This window comes from Gossypium raimondii, chromosome 6 (genome assembly GCF_025698545.1).
Source record: "Gossypium raimondii isolate GPD5lz chromosome 6, ASM2569854v1, whole genome shotgun sequence".
Classification (NCBI taxonomy): Eukaryota; Viridiplantae; Streptophyta; class Magnoliopsida; order Malvales; family Malvaceae; genus Gossypium; species Gossypium raimondii.
Window position 1 is genome coordinate 58,985,721 of NC_068570.1, and position 22,395 is coordinate 59,008,115.

Here is a 22,395-nt window from a genome sequence, read left to right on the forward strand (position 1 = left end):
TTGATTCATGAATTGATGAATTGAAAAACAATGTAGCCTCTATTTATACTAGTAGCTTTACTAAATTAGGAGCCAACTAGTATAGAAAATCAAGGAAAATATTCTATAATATAAAAAATATCCCAAAATAATCTCCCACTAAGTCAACAATTTCAGATAATTGTTCTTGGAAAAATTCTGCTTTGGCCCTCATTCTTTGCTTCTTTCTTCAATCTAGCCCAATTGTTTCATTTTTCTTCTATTTAGCCCCAAATTGCATTCCTGCACAAAATTCAATAAATATGGCAAAATTCGTGGTGCATTCTCATAAATTAACCCATTTAATTACATAAAATATGTAACTTTAGCATTTAATCAGCCTCTTACCAGAACATCAATGGATGTTAGTGTAAAGAGATGGAGCATGATACGCCCTGCTCAAGATACTCCTAAAGAAAGGCAATGGATTTCAAATCTGGACTTGGTGATGCCAACAGACCATGTCCCTTTACTGTTTTTCTACAAACCTAATGGCTCATCTGACTACTCCAAGCCTCAAGTGCTACAGGAGGCTTTAAGCAAGACTCTTGTGCAATTCTATCCTATGGCTGGGAGGTTGGGACGTGATGAAAATGGTAGGCTCGAGATATTATGCAACGCAGAGGGTGTTCTGTGGATAGAAGCTGAAACTACATCGGCTATGGATGATCTCGACGATTTTACTCCCGCTCAAAATCGACGTAAACCGGTTCCCAAGGTGATTACTTTGGAGATATCGGTTCTTATCCGCTTATTATGGCTCGTAAGTGAATGAAGGACTATTATCTTATTATAGATGATAACTGTTACTTGCGATAGGAGACCAAGGATAAGATCCGAGAAAACTCAAAAAACGACATCAAGTTAAAGCACAAGAAAAACTAAGCTATCAGCTAAGAAGTTGATATATGGCCTTTTTTTCAAAAATTGAGTTAAAAAGAATCGATTAATTATGAAAATACCCAGGTATAAAATCTTATACGAGAATGACCCATTTTCTACGGTAAAAATTGGTACCGCGAGACTAATTAGCGGTACCGATATTTTTGTAAAAAGTATTACCATCAACAAAGTATCAATACTTTCTATTCATCTTCACAAGAAAGTGCTAATTACGGAGGTTCATAGTGGTGGCTTAGTAGTGAAGAAGATGAAACCAAAACCCTTTTCTCTTCAATGAACCTTTGGTTTGACTCATTTGTAATAATCATTTTCGTTCGTCGAATTTGACTGCATTTTAAATGGAAAACTATAATAATCCTCACTGAAGAAAAGCTAAGAACAAGATTAGTCAAAGCGAACAAGATTATTACAAATGAGTCGGGCAAAAGGTTCATTGAAGAGAAAAGGGTTTCGGTTTTCTCTTCTTCACTGCTAAGCCACCACCATGGAACTTTTAGCACTTTCTCGTGAAGCTAAATGATACCATCAACAAAGTATTGATCCTTTACCGATGCCACCAATGAGTCCAACAACATTCAAAATAAATATTTTTTTTTAAAAAAACATGGGGTGGTGCCTTCAATGGGAATGGTGGCACCAAATTTTAAGGTAGAAAATGGGTCATTCACGTACAAGATTTTACACTTGAGTCATTTTTATAATTAACCAATTTTTTTGGTCAATTTTGAAAATAAAAAACTTTAATACTTTTGTTTCAAAAAGGTCAATTGTTGTGTGTTTATTTTGCTAGGTAACTACTCTTAAATACGGTGGAGTCTGTCTTGGAATAGCAACTCATCATACTTTGACTGATGGCACAACGGCCTTTCATTTCATCAGTAGTTGGTCTGAAATGGCAAGAGGCTTGCCCCAAATTAGTATGCCACCACTTATTGACCGAACCCTTCTCCGAGCAAGAGTGCCACCAATCCCTATATTTCATCATCTCGAATGTAACCCACCTCCTTTCTTAAACACCTCTACGTCACTAGGCCCTAATAACCATAAACCCTCAACTGTATCTGTTTTCAAGATCATACAAAATCAACTTAATACCCTAAAAGCCAAGTCATGGGAACATGGAAACAAAACCAATTGCAGCACCTACACCATTCTAGCTGCATACATATGACGCTGTGCAACTAAAGCTCGGGGCCTCTCATATGACCAAAAAACCAAGTTAGACATGCCAATTAATGGACGTCCCAGACTACATCCTCCCCTCTCATCAACGTACGTGGGCAATGCAACGTTTGCGGGTTCATTAATTACTCTATCTAGAAATCTCCAATTAGAACCGTTTGTAAATACCCTAGAACGAGTTCATGAAACATTGAAAAGGATGAATAATGAGTATCTAAGATCAGCTCTTGACTACCTAGAAACACTGCCAGATATAACAGTTGCCAAGAGAAAACTGGACACTTACCAGTGCCCAAACCTAAATATCAACAAATGGACACGACTGTCTATATATGATATAGATTTTGGATGGGGTCGACCAATATACATGGGTCCAGCAAATGTTGTCCATGAAGGAAAAATATACATACTACCAAGTCCAACCGATGATGGGAGCTTGTCACTGGTAGCATGCCTGCAAACTGCTCATATGAAACTCTTTGGGAAACATCTATACGAAGGCTTGAAGTCATTTGACAAGATCAAAGCTCGATATTAGTTGTTTGTTCTCTCTATCAATATATGTATAAACCTATAAATCTTTTACTTCTGTTTCTGTAACTAAGACTTTTTGTTTGGATCCTGTTTATTTGAAATTTACCATCTGGCCTGGCGGATAGGTCTTTTGGTAATTATTATACTATACTTCAATAATAGTAGTAGTATTGATCACAAAAAAATAATAAAGAAAAATTAGAATACACAGATTTTACGTGAAAAAGTCTTATTAGGAAAAAAAATCATGAACAGAGGAGAAATTCACTAATGTTTGAAAACAACAATGCAAGAGGTTTTTTTGACTACACGTTTAAACGGTTAAATAACATTTTTATAATCAACGTCTAATAGAAGATCGCCCCCACATATCCCCCAAATTTGCAATTCTATTTTATTTTTTTAACAAATAAGTTGCACCTTGAAGTTTTCTGACTGGATCAAACGAGATCAAACAACTCTGGCAACACCTCAAATTATTTGTCCATAACCATATTAAATCAAATACCAAATAATTGAAATATATTCAAAATTTTAAATTAAATTAAGTTTGGATCAAACTCACTGATGATATATGATTTACCTAAAGTGAAATAAGAACCTGAAAATACCAAATTTATGGGTAAATTTTCGTTTTGGTCACTTAATTAAAAAATTATAATTTGGTTATTGAACTATTCAAAAGTTTTCTTTTAAGTCATTGGATTGTTAAAATTGATGTTATATGACTCTCTGTTTGCAGTGCATGCATCAATTGAAAGCTCTCTTTTTCCTTCACTTCTACAGTTCATTTTCTATTTTTATGTAACAACTTTGGACGTCACAAATCTGCAAACTAAAATTCAAACATTTTTTGCTTTGATTTCCAACATTGACCATCAAATCAATTTAGATCTAAGGTATGTTTTTCTACACATTAATGGGTACCGATCCATCGTATCTATTGTTGAATCCTTACATGGAGCTCGTTAGTGGAACTTAAAAAACAACTTAACAGCCTAGTGATTTAAATGAAAATTTTCGTATTTAGTGACCAAACCAAAAACTTTCCCATAATTTAATGACTAATGGTGTAGTTTATGCACTTCCTCTTGCCCCAATTGAAGTTTTTGGTACTCCCAAACACTAGTAAAAAAGTTTTAATAGTATAAATGTATGAAATTTTTAATAGAAAGTACCATTTTACTTTTTGATCTATATAGAGATACTGATTTGTCAATTTTTTAAATAAATGGGACAAAATGCAATTTGACATCTAATATAAAAATCTCCACGACGTGATAAGTGCTTTCGAAACTGGATTAGATCAAATCGAAAATTAATTAATGTATCAGTTTGAAATAAGGGGATTAATTATCTCACAAATTGGTTAAATCGACCAATCAGACCACTGTTTTTCAATTTTCAATTTTGTAATAATTTATTTAATTAAATTAATCAAATCAATCAAATCGGAATTAGAATCTAATTCTAAACACTTTGCTTTGTTATGTCAAAGCCACTTGTTTTTTTTACACCTGATTTAGTCTACCAATTACTGTCCACGCGTGTCAACTCTTTATCATCTTTTAATGACGTGTACGGTATAGATAGCTTGTCTTCAATTTTTTTATTTGCCAAATTCAGTTATTAGTCCCTGTATTATAAGTAGTTTGAAAATTTAATCTCTATATTAAAAAAATAGTCAATTTCAGTCCTTATATTTTTTAGCATTTAAAATTTTAATCCTCCACAAAGAGTAGTGTAACACCCCTTACCCGTATCCAACACCGGAATAGGGTACGAGGCAATACCAGAACACATACACTTGTAAACATATTTAACCGAGTTATAAAATTTCATCTAAATTAAAACTTTCAAAATTATTAACATGCTTTTATAACTCTTCACAATATATCCTCAAAATATTATAATCTTAATAAATAGAGTCTACGAGACCCGATACATACTCATACAATTCAATGCTTCATTTCCATTTCATTCAATTCGTAATTTCTCATGCTCACAATTTAGATCATATCACCAGCAATTTCCATTTAATTCATGTACAATTCAATGTCACTAAGTTTAACACTAATACGTATTTACCATTTAACTCAACGTTTATCGGTTATACCATTCATTAACACATTTATGAAATTCTCAATTTTGCAATGAAGATATCACTTTAGCTTAAATAACAACATCATCCTGGTATAAATACACTACCACTTATCCATTTGCTTTAATTCTTTTGGGCCCATTTGTCACTTACCATCCTTAATCAAATTAGGGAATGGTTACAGAAAATTGAGTACTTCACTTCCACTTTGCCATAGTATAACTGTGGTCTTACTTATGATCAGTTATCACTTGTCCCTGATCAGATAAGTGTAGCTAGGCTACCACTTATCACTTTGTCACTTGATCAGATAAGTGTAGCTAAAGCTACCACTTTTCACTTTGTCACCACTTATCACTTGTTCCTGATCAAATAAGTGTAGCTAGGCTACCACTTATCACTTTGTCACTTGATTAGATAAGCGTAGCGAAAGCTACCACTTATCACTTTGTCACCATTTATCACTTGTTCCTGATCAGATAAGTGTAGTTAAAGCTACCACTTATCATTTTGTCACTTGATCAGATAAGTGTAGTTAAAGCTACCACTTATCACTTTGTCACTTGATCAGATAATTGTAGCTAGGCTATCACTTATCACTTTGTCACTTAATCAGAAGTACTCAAACCCGGCGTTCCGCTCAATTTGATCATTTATTCAGTTTTCGCATTTTTATTTTATTCTCATTTCATCAATAAATATATATTTCATCATACATTATATAATTCATGAAATTAACATTTAATCATTAAATTTCAATCATATGAACTTACCAGGCTAATTTGCAGAAATACCAAGATACAAGGGCATTTTGATAATTTTCCATTTTCTCAATTTTCTACCCGATATTGATCTAAATTAATTTTTCATTTAATAAAACAACTCATTTCATGCAATTTGGTCATTTTTTACATTTTTCCAAAATTACCCCTAAAGTTTTACTTTTATTCAATTTAGTCCTCGAGCCCAAATCATGCAAATTAACCATTTTAAATGCAAATCCATGCTAGCATAATATTCATAAATTTATTTTCCTCCTCCTCCTCTCCATTCCACATCCTTAATTTACAAACATGCTTATAAGTAACATTATCTATAATTTCACTATTTTCTTGTAAATTTATTCAAAGCTGTCCATTTGAGTCATAGTCGCTAAATCATTTATATCTTGAGCTACAGAAATCCAAATTAAGATCCGTTAATTTTTCCTGAAACTAGACTCACATATCTTCTTCCCATAAAATTTTCAGAATTTTTGGTTCAGCCAAATAGTACAGTTTATTCTTTAAAGTTTCCCCTATTTTGCTGTCTGACAGTTCTGACCACTCTACACTAAAAATGAATTATCTAATTGTACAGAATTTGGATGATGTTTTAGTTTATTTAATTTGAAAATATATTCATTAAGGATTCTAATCATATAAATTATAACTCATAATTATTTTTCTTCAATTTTTGATGATTTTCCAAAGTCAGAACAGGGGAACCCGAAATCATTCTGACATTGTCTCACAAAATTTATTATATCGCATGATTTACAATTATATTGCTTACACCATTTCTTCTATGAGAAACTAGGCTCAATAAGCTTTAATTTCATATTTTATTTATCTTCTAATTAAATTCCCACAATTTTTGGTGATTTTTCAAAGTTAACCTACTGCTGCTGTCCAAACTGTTTTAGTGCAAAATATCGATTATTAAGTTTATAACACTCTTATTTTCTTTCTCTACACTATTTCTCTCTTCACTAACATACCAAGAACATAAAATCTTATATAATAAAACTCTACATTAACATCAATTTCATACCTTTTCAATAATATCAAACTAAAAAATATATTGAAATCTTGATGTTCTTACCTTGCTTAATTGATTTCAATCTTTAACTTGATATTCTCTCTCCTCCAGCTTCTATTTCTTGAATCTAACTTGATATTCTAGCTCCCCATAGTCTCCTTGTTATCTTTCTCTCTTGATGGATATGGAAATTCTTTTGATTTCTAAGTGAAAATGGTAAATTTTTGGTAAAAGGACTAAATTATAAAGAAAAGAAAGTTTCTTTCTTTCTTTCCTCTTCATACGTTGGTTGCATGGGGAAGAAGATGATAATTCCTCATGTTTCCTTTTATATATATACTAAATAGAATAATAATAAATTAATAAAATATCATTTAAAAAATATATTAAAATATTAATAAACTAATATTTATTTAATTAATTAATCTAAAATATCACCAACATCATCATTGCCTTCTAGATTTCTCTCTCTTCTAATTGGCCATTTTTCCCTTCATAATCTTTTAAAATTCCATCATTGAGTCACACTTAATTTGGTAAAATTACGATTTAGTCCCTCATAATTCTTATTTTATTCAATTTGGTCCTAATTCATCCATTTTCCTTAGTTTCTAGATCATTCCACCCTTAAAATATTTACATCTTTGGTCCTTCAACTTTTTCATATTTACACTTTAACCCCTCAAATTTTGAGTATTTACTCTTGGGCAACAATACTTTTCTCACTTTTGCGATTTAATCCTTCCTTGCATTAATATGTCATAATATACTTCTCAATGTTGACATATCTCAAAATTTCCCTTTTTTTTTTTTTACTTTATTTCCTTATTTTACTTTACCAAGAATAATATCTTACTGTAGAAATTTTCAAAATATTACATTTGTGGTCCCGAAACCACTATTTCGACTAGGCCCAAATTCGGCTATTACAAGTAGTAATTAAATATGTTTGTTAATTTATGTCGTTAATCTTTTACACAAGATAAAGTTATTCCACGTTCTTTAATTTGATCATTCATAATCCTTATATTTTTGAATTTTTAAATTTTAATAAGTGACATAATATTACATATATGATAATATTTTTGACGATAAGATTTTGAAAATAATAAAACTTAATGAATTTAATGGTTATCGTTTAGATCAAGATTGGAATTTCAAAATTAGAAAAATATACGGACTAAAATGATTAAATTAAAGTACATAGACTAAATTTACAACTTTCCCATTGCATAAGTACTAATAGCAGGATTTAACCTATTTTTACATTTAAATATGTAAAAATATCACCCATCCACTACCTCCCAACAGAGAAGATAAGCTTTTTTTTAGCAATAAAAGAAATAATAATTACCTGATAAATTATTTTATGGACATTTTTCACCATATCTTCCATGATCCCGTCCAATTAGAAGATGCCACATCATCTTTTTTTCCACATCATATGTACATTCAGACTAAACTTCCAAATCAAAGATGACGTGTCTTGTTTTAATTGGTAGAAACTATGGATGGTCGGGTGGAAAATGTCCATAAAATAATTTCTCATTATTACCTTGTCTTCGAACACAAAAACACAAACATTAGCAAACAGATTTTGCCCATCCGCTACCTCCCAATAGACAAGATAGGTTATTTTTAATTAACTCAATTTTTTTGATTAATTACGAAAATAATCAACTTAAAAATTACGTACGTAAATGATTGATTTTTACGAGTTGTCGATCGATCGCTGCATTACATCAGCAAAGACCGGTCTCATCATCGACCAATAATTGTATTATTTTAAACATTTTCAGTTCATTCCCTAGCATATTTAAATTTATATAAATTGAGATAATTTTTTGAAGGATATATTTGGGTAATTTAAATAAGACTTTTAACTTTATTGTTTCTAAAAAATAAAAAGAATTTATTTTTGTTATTCTTATATTTTTAAGGGCTATTTAAATATAATTTTAAAAATAGATATACTTAACACGCAAATAAATAAAAAATTGAAAAGCATCAAATTTGGTGCCGACATGGTGCACTAAAAAGTTATTATTTTCTGGGTAAATTACAGCAATAGTCACTTTTATTTACCTCATATTATATTTTAGTTATTTATATTTAAAATATTACATTTTAGTCACTTACATTATTATTTTGTTATTAAGTGGTCACTCCACCGTCAAACTTCGTTACTTCTCTAACGGTAGTCCTACGTGACAGTACAAATTGATTTTAAATGCCAACTGGCAACTACGATGTCCAATTGTTGGGACAAAAAAAGGTTTTTAATTAAATAAATTTAATTTGAACTGCCACGTAGGACCGTCATTAGGGAGGTAAGAGAGTTTAATGATAAAGTGACCAATTCGTAATAAAACGATAATATAAGTGACTAAGACATAATATTTTAAACTTAGGTGAATAAAATATAATCTGAAGCAAATAAAAATGACTGATTTATAGTTTACCCATAATGTAGTTATTGGCGGATGACCCGGCCGCACCAACAAACAGCAGAAATAGAGTCATTTTCGTAATTATTCACAAAATTTGGGTTACTTTTGTAAAAAAAACCCGAGAAGAGAACCTCGCCCTTGCTTAAGATAGACGGACACTTTCTGACTTTCCCTTCTGTCAGTTTTTCATCAACAGCTTTGCCTCTTACCAAAACATCAATGGATGTTAGTGTAAAGAGATGGAGCATGATACGCCCTGCTCAAGATACTCCTAAAGAAAGGCAATGGATTTCAAATCTGGACTTGGTGATGCCAACAGACCATGTCCCTTTACTGTTTTTCTACAAACCTAATGGCTCCTCTGACTTCTTCAAGCCTCAAGTGCTACAGGAGGCTTTAAGCAAGACTCTTGTGCAATTCTATCCTATGGCTGGGAGGTTGGGACGTGATGAAAATGGTAGGCTCGAGATATTATGCAACGCAGAGGGTGTTCTGTGGATAGAAGCTGAAACTACATCGGCCATGGATGATCTCGACGGTTTTACTCCCTGCTCAAAACTGAGGAAACTGGTTCCCACGGCTGATTACTCTGGAGATATCAGTTCTTATCCGCTTATTATGGCTCAGGTAAGTGAAAGAAGAACTATTATCTTATTATAGATGATAAGTGTTACTTGCAGTAGGAGACCAAGGATAAGCTCTGAGAAAACTCAAACAGCCTGATACTGAAGTTAAAGCACAAGAAAAACTAAGCTATCAGCTAAGAAGTTGATATATGGCCTTTTTTTTTTTTTCTTTCAAAACTTGACTTAAAAAGAATCGATTAATTATGAAAATACCCAGGTATAAGATCTTATACGAGGATGACCCGTTTTCTACGGTAAAAATTGGTACCGCTAGACTAATTAGCGGTACCGATATTTTTGTAAAAAGTATTACCATCAACAAAGTATCGATACTTTCCATTCATCTTCACAAGAAAGTGCTAATTACGGAGGTCCATGGTGGTGGCTTAGTAGCGAGGAAGATGAAACCAAAACCCTTTCTTTTCAATGAACCTTTGGTTTGACTCATTTGTAATAATCATTTTCGTTCGTCGAATTTGACTGCATTTTAAATGGAAAACTGTAATAATCCTCACTGAAGAAAAGCTAAGAACAAGATTAGTCAAAGCGAACAAGGTTATTACAAATGAGTCGGGCAAGAGGTTCATTGAAGAGAAAAGGGTTTCGGTTTTATCTTCTTTACTGCTAGGCCACCACCATGGAACTTTTAGCACTTTCTCGTGAAGCTAAATGATACCATCCACAAAGTATTGATCCTTTATCGATGCCACCAATGAGTCCAACAACATTCAAAATAAATATTTTTTAAAAAAAACATAGGGTGGTGCCTTCAATGGGAATGGTGGCACCAAATTTTAAGGTAGAAAATGGGTCATTCTCGTACAAGATTTTACACTTGAGTCATTTTTATAATTAACCAATTTTTTTGGTCAATTTTGAAAATAAAAAACTTTAATATTTTTGTTTCAAAAAGGTCAATTGTTGTGTGTATATTTTGCTAGGTAACTACTCTTAAATGCGGTGGAGTCTGTCTTGGAATAGCAACTCATCATACTTTGACTGATGGCACAACGGCCTTTCATTTCATCAGTAGTTGGTCTGAAATGGCAAGAGGCTTGCCCCAAATTAGCATGCCACCACTTATTGACCGAACCCTTCTCCGAGCAAGAGTGCCACCAATCCCTAGATTTCATCATCTCGAATGTGACCCACCTCCTTCCTTAAACACCTCTACGTCACTTGGCCCTAATAACCATAAACCCTCAACTGTATCTGTTTTCAAGATCACACAAAATCAACTTAATACCCTAAAAGCCAAGTCATGGGAACATGGAAACAAAACCAATTACAGCACCAACACCATTCTAGCTGCATACATATGGCGCTGTGCAACTAAAGCTCGGGGCCTCTCATATGACCAACCAACCAAGTTAGACATGCCAATTAATGGACGTCCCAGACTAAATCCTCCCCTCCCATCAACGTACGTGGGCAATGCAACGTTTGCGGGTTCATTAATTACTCTATCTGGAAATCTCCAATCAGAACTGTTTGTAAATACCCTAGAACAAGTTCATGGAACATTGAAAAGGATTAATAATGAGTATCTAAGATCAACTCTTGACTACCTAGAAACACTGCCAGATATAACAGTTGCCAAGAGAAAACCAGACACTTACTAGTGCCCAAACCTAAGTATCAACAAATGGACACGACTGTCTATATATGATATAGATTTTGGATGGGGTCGACCAATATACATGGGTCCAGCAAACGTTGTCCATGAAGGAAAAATATACATACTACCAAGTCCAACCGATGATGGGAGCTTGTCACTGGTAGCATGCCTGCAGACTGCTCATATGAAACTCTTTGAGAAACATCTATACGAAGGCTTGAAGTCATTTGACAAGATCAAAGCTCGATATTAGTTGTTTGTTCTCTCTATCAATATATGTATAAACCTATAAATCTTCTACTTATGTTTCTTTAACTAGAACTTTGTTTGAATCTTGTTCATTTGAAATTTAACATCTAAGCTGCCCTGGCTGACGGGTTTTTTTTATTGGTAATTATTATACTATACGTTGGTAATAGTAATAAGATTGATCACATAGCAATAACAAAGAAAAATAAAAATACACAGATTTTACGTGAAAAATTCTTATCGGGAAAAAAACCACAGGTAGAGGAGAAGAAATTCACTAATGTTGAAAAACAATAATGCAAGAGGTTTTTTTTACTACACATTTTAACGATTAAACAACCTTTTTCATAATCAACATCTAATAGAAGATCGCCCTCACATATCCCCCAATTTTGTATTTTTATTTTATTTCTTTAACAAGTGAGTTACACCTCGAACTTTTCTGATCGGATCAAACATGATTCAGATCACACAACTCTAACAATAATCCAAGCAGAGAAGGAGCAGGAGCTATAATACGGAATGAGTAGAGGGCCTGGGTATTCATAATTTTAACTTTAACCTTCTGTGGTTGATACATTGACAAGCTAAAGCATTGAGAAGAAAATTAGCAACTTGTAACAAATGAACCCAAAAAAATTGTCCATTCCAAACAGCATCATTTGCTATGTTCTTTTTACTGTTTCAGAGGTAAACAATGAAGGACGGAGAAATTAGTGCTATATTAATACAAATTGAGCAAGAAGAAAACAAACACATCGTACAAGTAGACATAAATATATGATTCATAACATTTTTAACACAAAAAATGAATAAGGATTGTATGAAACAGAGACGCCACATCATCTTATATTTTTTATCAATTATTTAATGTCATTTCGGTATCTTTTTTTCATGTCATTAACACATAATTTGGGTAATTTTTATAACTTAAACCTTAGACATTGGACCATGAACTCTAAACTCTAAAGCCCTTAACCCAGAACCTTGGATCTTGCATCCTGAACCCTAGGCTCAGGGTCCATGGTTTGGAGTCCAAGATTTAGGATTCAAGATCTAAAGTCTAGAGTCCAGAGTTTAGGGTCTAAGTTAAAAAAATTATTAAAATTATGTATCAATGACATAAAAATGCTAAAATAACATTAAATAATTGTAAGTGATACATAATGACGTGTCGTCTCTATTTCATACAATCATTTCTCATTCTCAAAATATTAAATTTTAGTTTATTTTGATACTTTGTCTAACATGATTTTAGTCTATATACTTTAATTTTGAGACATCGAGGCCTTATATTATTTTATTTAAAAATCTTAATCATTCGTCTAATTTTGCAATTATAAAAATATAGAATAGTTCATAATGCACTTAATTGACATATTTTTATTATTTTATTTAATTAATTTTGGACATGTACTTTATCTAATTTAAGACTTAATTGATCAATTTCTATTTTGGTACAATTGTTATGCAATGTGTCGAGAAATGTGAGGATACTTGAATTGCATAAAAGATTTAACATGAGAACTTGAATTGGGGCGTGAAGGAAAAGGAGGCGCATTAGTGCACACTAGATCTGATTATAGGCAGGTTATCCATCCAGGCCTGAAGGTCCGTTTAAAAAGTAAGAGGGTTTGAATAAAAATATAGACTCGAAAAAATAAATTTGAAAAAAAAAAGGGCTTGTTTTCTCAATGGGCAGAGCCTTGGGTGAGTTTTTTTTTTTCACTCAGACTTGGCCTAAATTAGTTGTTTTGCTACAATTTCGATATTATATTACTACTATTTTGTTTTTGTTATTTGAATATTGTATAAGTTTTATTTTATTGTTAATTTTCTTATTATTTTAAAGGTATTTGCTTGCTAAGTTGTAACTATCTTAATATTATTTAAATATAATAAATTTTTTAATGTATTTTTAATTTGTTAGGAAATATTTATTTTACTGTTTTTAGTGTAAAAGTTTATTTTATGTAAAAAATAATTTTAAAAAATTAATACAAACATGTCGGATTGGGCTAAGTTTAGCAATTATAATTTGGACTGGACTAGACTCAAAAAATAGATAAAAATTTTGTATCAATCCAGCCTAAACCGAGTCTATAATCAAGTCAAGTGCACACGCATCCCTCTAGCATTTATTTTTATTTTAGGTTTATTTATTTTGTTTTATATATAAATTAGACCATTAAAAAGGTGGGGAGGCACTTTGCGCATAAACCAAAAACCATTGTTGCTTCGTTTTTATGAAGTAATTTTATTTTAGGGGAGCGACTTTGCGCATAAAATTTCCATTTGTTTTTATTTTCTTTTTTCTTCTTTAATTTGAAGTAATTTGGTGGAGCTTTAGGCAGATTTTTTATTTGATTTTCGAGTACGGTGAGATTCGAATCTGCACTTATAAATTTTGATTTCGGTATTTATTTAGGAGATAGATATCGATGTTTCATAAAATTATATTGACATAAATTAAAAAAGGATTTATTGATTCGTTTTTGATAAGCGTACAGTTGGAAGAACTAATATTCGGTATATTGAAGAATACATTGGTGTGTCCGATGAAGTAGTTAGTTGGATTCGTTAAGGAAAATAGCAATTGAATATAAACGACCTACGTAGTTGGAGTTTCTAGTTTAATTTAGGCCCTTCTAGTTCACAATGCTACTGGAAAGCTAAATCGTTGACGCGCATTTTGTGGTTGTACGTTCAGTGAATGTTAGTTGTTGGGTGTTCCCGTAATTAATTTACACATGGAATGGTTGGCGGTCTAAGATATCCTCGATCACTAAAATCGACTTGTCGGTTGAAGGAGAAGACTTGCTATCAATGATTAGTTCAAAACCAGAGTAAAAATTGAGCCTGAAGCTAGAATTTGTTCATATCAATTTATTCAATTTAATTTTGCTTCTATTTATTTTTATTGTTATTTTGATTTCAATTATTTTTATTAATTTTACTCTTATTAGATTTAAATTCTCCCTTTTTATTTCTACACAGTCGCCACATGTTGTGGCACGATACTTACCTGACATGCAATCTGGTTAAATCGAAATTATAATTTTAGATATCTTAATTTCTATGGGATCGATTCTACTCTCTATATTGTTATTTATTTATTGTTTAGGTGTAAAATAGTTTTTTAGTGAATTCATCACCCATCAATAATTTTCTCAATCCTCAATATTTACAATTTTATCAAATTGGTACTTACTTTTTAAAGGTATACAGAAATTATAAAAAAATAGAAGTTTTTTTACATTTCCAATAAATCTTAAAATTAAATAATTTTATAAAGTCTCTATTTATAGGCATAAGAGTATAAATGAAGTAGAGATCTACTTCTAATAATTATTAGAATTTAAAGTACATCAAAACTTATCTGGATGAACATCCATTAAATAATTTAATGAAAATTTTAATTTTTTAAATTTCAAAGCATTTTATTTTTAAAATTGCAAAATTTGAAGGAATTTTTATTGAAAATATAAAAACATTTAATTGTTTTAATAAATTTTAATGTACTTTTAATTAGTAAGGACCAAATTGATAAAGATTATAAATGTTGAAGGCTAAAAGGTTATTTTATATTTTTATAATTGCAAATTTCAACAAAAGATTCAATATCTTTAGATTAAAATGGTACAAGGATTCAATCGCTCAAAATTAAAGTACTATGACTAAATTTTAACTTGTAATAGAACACAGGGACTTTTGAGAAATTTAAGCCTTCTTTTTTATTTCTCTTAAAATCCTCTGCAGTGCAGATTTTCACCTTCAATAATTAAATAAAAAATTCTCAATTCCACCATGGATTAACAAAATTCGAGCTCCCCAAAAGGAAACATCAACAAAGCCATGGCTGAAACTACTTCTTCAACATCATCCCCCAAGCATCTCCAGTCGCCAAATCCCTTGTTGATGGACCCTTCATCATCGGTTCCGACACCGCCACCGCCATCGGCGGCGGCGTCAAATATTAACCCGACGCAGACGGCGACGCCGCTAACAGCCCCATCTCCGACAACGACACCAACAACAAATCCCTCAATTGATCCCTCACTGCAAAATTTGCAGCAGCAGCAGCAAATCTCGCAAATTTCGTCTCCGCCTCTTTCAAATCTCGCCCAACAACAACAACAACAGCAAATCTTGCAACAACAAACGCAACAAGGTGTTGGGGGTTTATCAAATTTTCAAATGCAGCAAAGCCTTCAAAGATCACCGTCTATTTCACGCATTAATCAACTCCAACAACAACAACAACAACAACAAAGCCAGCAGCAACAACAGCAACAGTCTCAATATGGCAACGTTTTAAGACAACAAGCTGGGTTGTATGGGCAAATGAATTTTGGTGGGTCAGCTTCAATTCAAGCAAACCAACAACAAAATCAACAGATGGGCAATCCTAATTTATCAAGGTCAGCTTTGATTGGGCAAAGTGGTCATTTGCCTATGCTCGGTGGTGCAGCTGCCGCCGCCGCTGCTCAGTATAATTATCAGTCTCAGCTTTTAGCTTCGGTATGGAACTCTATGCCTATTTTTTTGTTTGATTTTAGTGTTTAGAAATTTGGAGTATAGATTTAATGTATTTGATTAGTTGTTGCTTTAGAAATCATCATATTCCTTCTGTTTGGAAATGAGGAGGCAATTTAAGATCATGTAATTGCAACTTTTATATTATGTTTGGGGACATGAATTTGAAGATCTTGATTTGGATGTTATTTGCTATGCATACATTATATATGAATTAATTGAGATTCAATATGATTATATATTTGAAAGGTATTAAAAACACGAATTTCAATTTTCCAGGTATCTATAGGAATTTGAATTTCTTTACTATATAGACATCCGACAAATCAATGAATTTGAAAAACAATCATGAATGTTATATTTTTATGTGTTTATACAACTTCAGTACTTTTGAAATCTAAATTCATCTTTTGAAATTCAAGTTCCCAAACATTATCTTACACATTTTGTGTGCAAGTTTTTCTTTGCACAACCTGTGTGCAATCTGCAATTTTTAGGTGTTATTTTGTTTCCTTTTAACCTTTTACCTTCCTGCAGTGTTGGGGGATTTGAAGATTGTTATGTGCATGTTTTAGTAAGTGATTTAAGCAAGTTAAATTTGTACTGGAGGTCTTGCTGTTAGCTAAAGTTGGCTAATTTGATGATTGCCTATGTTTCTTTTAATTCCAAAAGATAACCGTTACCTAGTAAACTTGTACTGGAGATCTTGCTGTTAGCTAAAGTTGGAATTATTGATGATTGCTGATGTTTTTTTTATCCAAAAGATTAAACGTTACGTAGTTGATGGTTTTTGTTGGCGTGTGCCTTAAAGTCAAATATAATTTGTGCTTTTGATTGCATTCCTTGCTTTTTGAAAGTAATAATTGCATTGTTTCTACCCCATAAGCACTTTAGAGTTACTAAGCGGTGTAATTTTTTCTGATATCCTTTCTTGCTACAAATCAATTTAAATCATGCTCTAGTTTTTGTCTTAAGTTATACGATATTAATGGTTTCTTGAGATAGACCTAGTTTCATATTGAATTCATTGTAATTGTTTTCTTAACGGTAGTAATAACCTGTTCATTGCAGAACTGATTACTTTATAGGGCTTGATAGATACCACTCCTTCCTCATTTCATATTTTAGATATAAATTTTCTTTTCTTAAAACGTCTGAGGTTTTCTATGCAGCCGAGGCAGAAAGCTGGGTTGGTACAAGGGTCTCAGTTTCATGCAGGAAATCCAACCGGGCAATCTTTGCATGGGATGCAGGCAATGGGGATGATGAATTTGAGCTCACATTTAAGGGCTAATGGAGCTCTTTATGCTCAACAGCAGATGAATCAGGGACAGATGAGGCAGCAGTTATCGCAACAAACTCAACTCACATCTCCTCAGGTATTTTCTTCTTTTTTCTCTTCTTTCAATGATGTATTGACCACTTTCCTCATGATGGACCTGTGAACTAAATGTTTTTTTCCTAGTTTCTCTTAGTTCTTCAATTTGAGAAATCATTTTCATCTGTAGGTGTGATTTGTCCAGTTTATCTATGGGTAGTGAAGTTCAATTTGCACTAATATAGAAGTTACTATATGTTTTATTGGACTCCTTAAGCTATGATGCAATTTTGAGATTTCAATCTGCTGATGTTAAGTTCCTAGGAGTACAGCTTTTCTTCGTTTACTTCATGTTGCTCTTTATGTTTGGCGAACATTAGTTTACTATCCTTTGACTTATGCCTACTCAGACTAGATGAAGAAAAGTTTTAATTATTTAATCTTATAACGGAAGCTTTAAGCTGCACATTCTTTTTGTAATATGTAAAGGATTAATACCTACACAGTGAAAAAGAAATCATGAATCTCTTTTGACACCACTGTGATAACAATTTTCTGGGTAAACTGGCTTAGGGAAACTGTTAAGTTTCACAGTACTCTATATACTAATAATTATGTTTAACTTCTCATGCAAACAATACTGTTCTTTTTGATCAAGCTGTTATAACCTTGAAGGTTAATTGGATTTCCTGTGAGACATGCTCCCTCACCTTTAAAAAAATAATTACATGTGAGATATTCTTTGTATTTATGGAAGTCTACGGTTAGCACTATTTATCTGGATTTTGTCATATGCATTGTAAAATGTTATTTTAATGTATCAAATGACCATTGACTCCATGATCATTTAATATCTAGTCTGTTGGTGAAGACTTGGAAATTAGTAGCCAGATTTTGCAACAAGTAACTGTTCCTTTTGTTCAATAAACTATTTCATATTGCACATTGGCTGAAGTAGAATCTTGTGTAAAATGTTTTCACAACTTTTCCATTATTAGATAAGAGTTGACATGTTTATGAATGATTACACTTCTTCTGGTGCATTGTTATTGTATTGAATTCCTGCAAAATTGTTTTATTTGTAAATGTCCTAATTTCCTTTCACTATAGTGAGAAGAGATGCAAGACTTACCCATGGCATGCGATTTTTAGGTTCGTTAATAGAGTTAATGTAAAACCAAATATGTTATGTTTTCCCTTTAATTGAATTTTATTTCTCAACCTGTCTTCTTATGCCATTGCACCTTTAATGAAAATTTTATGGGGGTAGGCAATAATAAGAGATTTTTGTCATGTGGTTTGGTTGCTTGTTTTGAAATTATTTTGTGTGCACGATCTCATTATATGATATCCCCTCTGTAACTACAGGTTCAAAGCTTACAAAGAACATCATCTCAGGCATTTATAAACCCCCAGTTATCAGGGCTGGCTCAGAATGGACAACCGGGTATGATGCAGAACTCTCTCTTGCAGCAACAGTTGTTGAAGCAAATACCGTCAATATCTGGTCCAGGGTCAACTCCCTTCCGCCTTCAGAGGCAGTCACAAGTTCTCTTGCAACAGCAACTGCCTTTTTCTTCTCCTCAGTTGCAAAATTCTATGGGCTTGAATCCTCAACAATTGTCTCAGCTCGTACAACAACAATCACAAATGGGACATCCTCAAATGCAGCAGCCACAGCAACAACTACAGCAGCAGCTGCAACAACAACCTCAACAGCAATTACAACCACAACAATCACCATTGCATCAGCAACAACAGCAATCTCCGAGGATGCCCGGACCTGCAGGCCAGAAAACTCTCAGTTTAACTGGATCACAGCCCAATGCAACTGCATCTGGTACAACCACACCTGGGGGAAGTTCAAGCCAAGGAACTGAAGCGACCAATCAACTTCTCGGAAAAAGAAAGATACAAGATCTAGTTTCACAGGTTTTTCCAGCTTTTGACTATTTGTATTTCATTCTTTTCTATTAGTTTCCAATAATTTGCTTCCTTCTTTTGTTGTGGTATTCATTTTTTGCTTATGTCCAGGTTGATTCGCAAGGAAAGCTGGAACCAGAAGTTGAAGATCTACTTCTGGAGATTGCTGATGATTTCATAGACTCTGTAAGGCTCTGCTAAGCTATGAGTAAAGGCTTTACCATGTTGATATTGCCTTTCTCTGTTTGGGATTACAGATATGTGCATGTGCCGCTTGTACTTTTTAGTTTCTAGTGGTAATTAACCACATATCATAATATAAATAACCTTAACCTCTGAGATGTTACAAATATAGATATGTTTAGCATTAGGGTACTCTTCATGTCAAATATAACTTGAATATTGCAGAATATTTTTAAAAAACTATGACATTCTTTCTGCAATATTTTGTGCTTAGCCTGAAGAGAAATTGAATATTTTGGCCTCAAAGTTATTTGATTTTTATAACTATATTTTAGAGAGGGAAAAGAGTGTTTTAATTGCTTTAACCTAATAAAACTTCAAATTAGTGCTAGCTAGCCATTACTCGTAGCTTGCACAATTAAACAGTCCCTACCTACAGCTTCATTATCTTTCTTTCAGTCTTCTTATTTTTTAACTGTTTCCTTTCTGCTTCTGGAGACTTTCATTGGTATTTAAGTAATGGTTTTCTTGGTTTAAGGCTTATATCATTTTACTTGTTTTCAGGTGACTACATTTGCATGCAGTTTGGCAAAGCATCGGAAATCTTCAACATTAGAGTCCAAGGATATCTTGCTACATTTAGGTATGCAATTTACTAACTTGCATTTCTTTGGAAGAGTTAAATGTTAACTAAGGATACAACAGAACTAGATAAATTCTGTTACTCGTGTCATGGGCCGAGACCAAAGCTCCAGGCTTGTGTGGCTCTTGAATCCTTGAATTTACTCTTCACAGATTCAAGATCCACCTTCTGGGCATGGAACTATAATGGCCCCATATAGAATTTCTGAAACTGTAATTTATGCATAATTTTTTTGCCTTCCAAGAGTTGCTTGTTATGCCCTTCCTATACTTTATATCTTATGTTAAATGATGTAGTACTTTACTGTAAATAGTGCGAGATTGCAAAAAGTTTTGTGTTGTGCCTAAATAAGACTACCTTTCAGAGTTTCTTCTGTAATTTCTAAGTGAAGCTATGAAGCTGTAATGATGTTTAACGTGGGATTATGTACAGAGAAAAACTGGCGTTTGACTATTCCAGGATTTTCTAGCGAAGAGCGGAACCAAACAAGACCGGTAAGGATTTATGTTTATCATTTTTGAGATCTCACTGCATAAAATTTCTTAGAATCTTGACTTTACTGAATCTGATTTCAAATTTTTCAAGGTGATTCGTTTCCTTATTTAGGAACTCGTTTTGACATATATGTGTGGTAGTCAAAATATTTTCTATTATCTTTCCATTTTACATTTTTATCAAATTTTCTAGCATTTCTTCTGATGTTATTAGCGTAAGCACCTTTTATTTGATATGGAAATCTTTGATTATTTGCTAAATAAGAAAGATTACAACTGATGAATTTGAATAATGTTTCTAAAACATGCAGTTATCGAGTGACCTCCACAAGAAGCGTCTTGAGATGGTGACTGAAATTTTCAGTACTAAAGTTTAACTATTCTCTTACTCTCCTTAAGCGATAAAACTTTTACTCATGCAAATTTCTTGATTAGATACGGGCACTGATGGAATCGTCACATCCCGAAATAAATGCAAATAATCCTAAAGAAATGATAAGACAAGGACTCGGCAACCCAGTTGGTGCAAACAATTTAATGAGACCTTCACCGAGTTCCGAGCAGTTGGTTTCACAAGCAGCTGGTTCACAAATGCTGCAGCAAATAACACGGTATTGATGGAAAGAAGTTGCCATTCATAATTTGCACCCGGATTCCTTGTTTATGGCTACATTGTAGGTGAGCAACATGATTCACTTTTGTGTCTCTCTTTCATTTATCACCATGCAGTTTATTACTATGTACTTGGACTTAGGTGTGAGGGTAGGATGTCTCTCTTTCATTTATCACCATGCAGTTTATTACTATGTACTTGGACTTAGGTGTGAGGGTAGGATACAGTCATGCAGTTATGCGTACGATATGGGGATATTTAGTTTCGCCAAGGTTATTTCTTTGTTTTTGGAGGGTCATATCTCCATGCCAATGTCCAGAAATATGTTGGACAGAGATATTTCAAGAAAAATAAAGAGTCAGAACAGCATAACTTTATTATCTACTTATCTATGCTGTATCTTGATCTTATAGGATCCGAAATAGCTTGACATTCTGTGCATTATTGGATTATAATCCAAGGGAAAAAAAGAAATCCGACATGCATTATCCATTTTCAAAGATGGAATATAAATTGTTTCTTCACAGAGAAACCATTCCAACCTGGATTAAGCATTAGTAGTTGTCTTTTAGTCTAATGAGCCAGGTAGAGATTACATGCTAACTTTCTCTTATGATTTAAGTTGTATTTGATACCCAAACATTCTTTCCTTAAATCTCATTGGTACATTCTTCCACTCATTTTTCCCAAAACTTTGGTACTACTTATATGGACCCTTTATTTAGTTTCAGTCATTTTTTGGTTTAATAATATGTTACTTTAATCTAAAATACGAATCATTTTTCTTAAAATCTTGTTCGGCTGCTAGTTTCCATGTTTCTGTGACTCTTGAAGTTCCCTTGCCCGACGCATAAATACAGGGATATGACCTATAAGGGTCTTCTAAATACATGGAAAAACTTGGAAAATTAACCCGATACATCGTTCAATGCTGTTGTTTGTTCTTTTGGCATTCATCCAATATAAGCTTTCATTCTAATTCAATTGCCTCCTTTGCAGGTTTTATATAGTAACTGAAGTTTAAGCTCTAATGGATTGACAAAAAGCTGTAATTACCTGGTAAGTATCATAAGACATTGAACTATTGAAAAATGATTTTACACCATTTTAGACCTTTTAATTTATCATTTTCCTATTCATGATTTATATTGTAAGTGTATTTTATGAATGGAGTCTATAAAAGCGAGTCTGTTCCCCGGTTTAA

General features: G+C 32.7%; 1 protein-coding gene and 2 pseudogenes across 1 annotated transcript; all 3 read left to right on the forward strand.

Moving 5' to 3' along the window:
* The first annotated feature begins 367 nt into the window (after positions 1-367).
* Positions 368-2,645, forward strand: LOC105773334 (shikimate O-hydroxycinnamoyltransferase-like; annotated as a pseudogene).
* Positions 2,646-9,145: 6,500 nt separating this feature from the next.
* LOC105773332 (shikimate O-hydroxycinnamoyltransferase-like) lies at positions 9,146-11,619 on the forward strand (annotated as a pseudogene).
* Positions 11,620-15,257: 3,638 nt separating this feature from the next.
* LOC105773155 (transcription initiation factor TFIID subunit 12b) lies at positions 15,258-22,395 on the forward strand. The gene is made up of 9 exons (XM_012594853.2): positions 15,258-16,002; positions 17,190-17,396; positions 18,704-19,267; positions 19,370-19,444; positions 20,006-20,084; positions 20,517-20,578; positions 20,890-20,925; positions 21,014-21,256; positions 22,191-22,395. Exons 1-8 carry the CDS (start codon positions 15,337-15,339, stop codon positions 21,194-21,196), a joined length of 1,872 nt encoding a protein of 623 aa, XP_012450307.1. The 5' UTR covers positions 15,258-15,336; the 3' UTR covers positions 21,197-21,256; positions 22,191-22,395.

Excerpts from the sequence above, each read along its gene's own strand:
- LOC105773155 (XM_012594853.2), top strand. The coding sequence starts at position 15,337 with ATGGCTGAAACTACTTCTTCAACATCATCCCCCAAGCATCTCCAGTCG. Across the intron at positions 16,003-17,189 it reads AGTCTCAGCTTTTAGCTTCG|CCGAGGCAGAAAGCTGGGTT; the intron begins GTATGGAACTCT and ends TTTTCTATGCAG. Across the intron at positions 20,085-20,516 it reads GGATATCTTGCTACATTTAG|AGAAAAACTGGCGTTTGACT; the intron begins GTATGCAATTTA and ends GATTATGTACAG.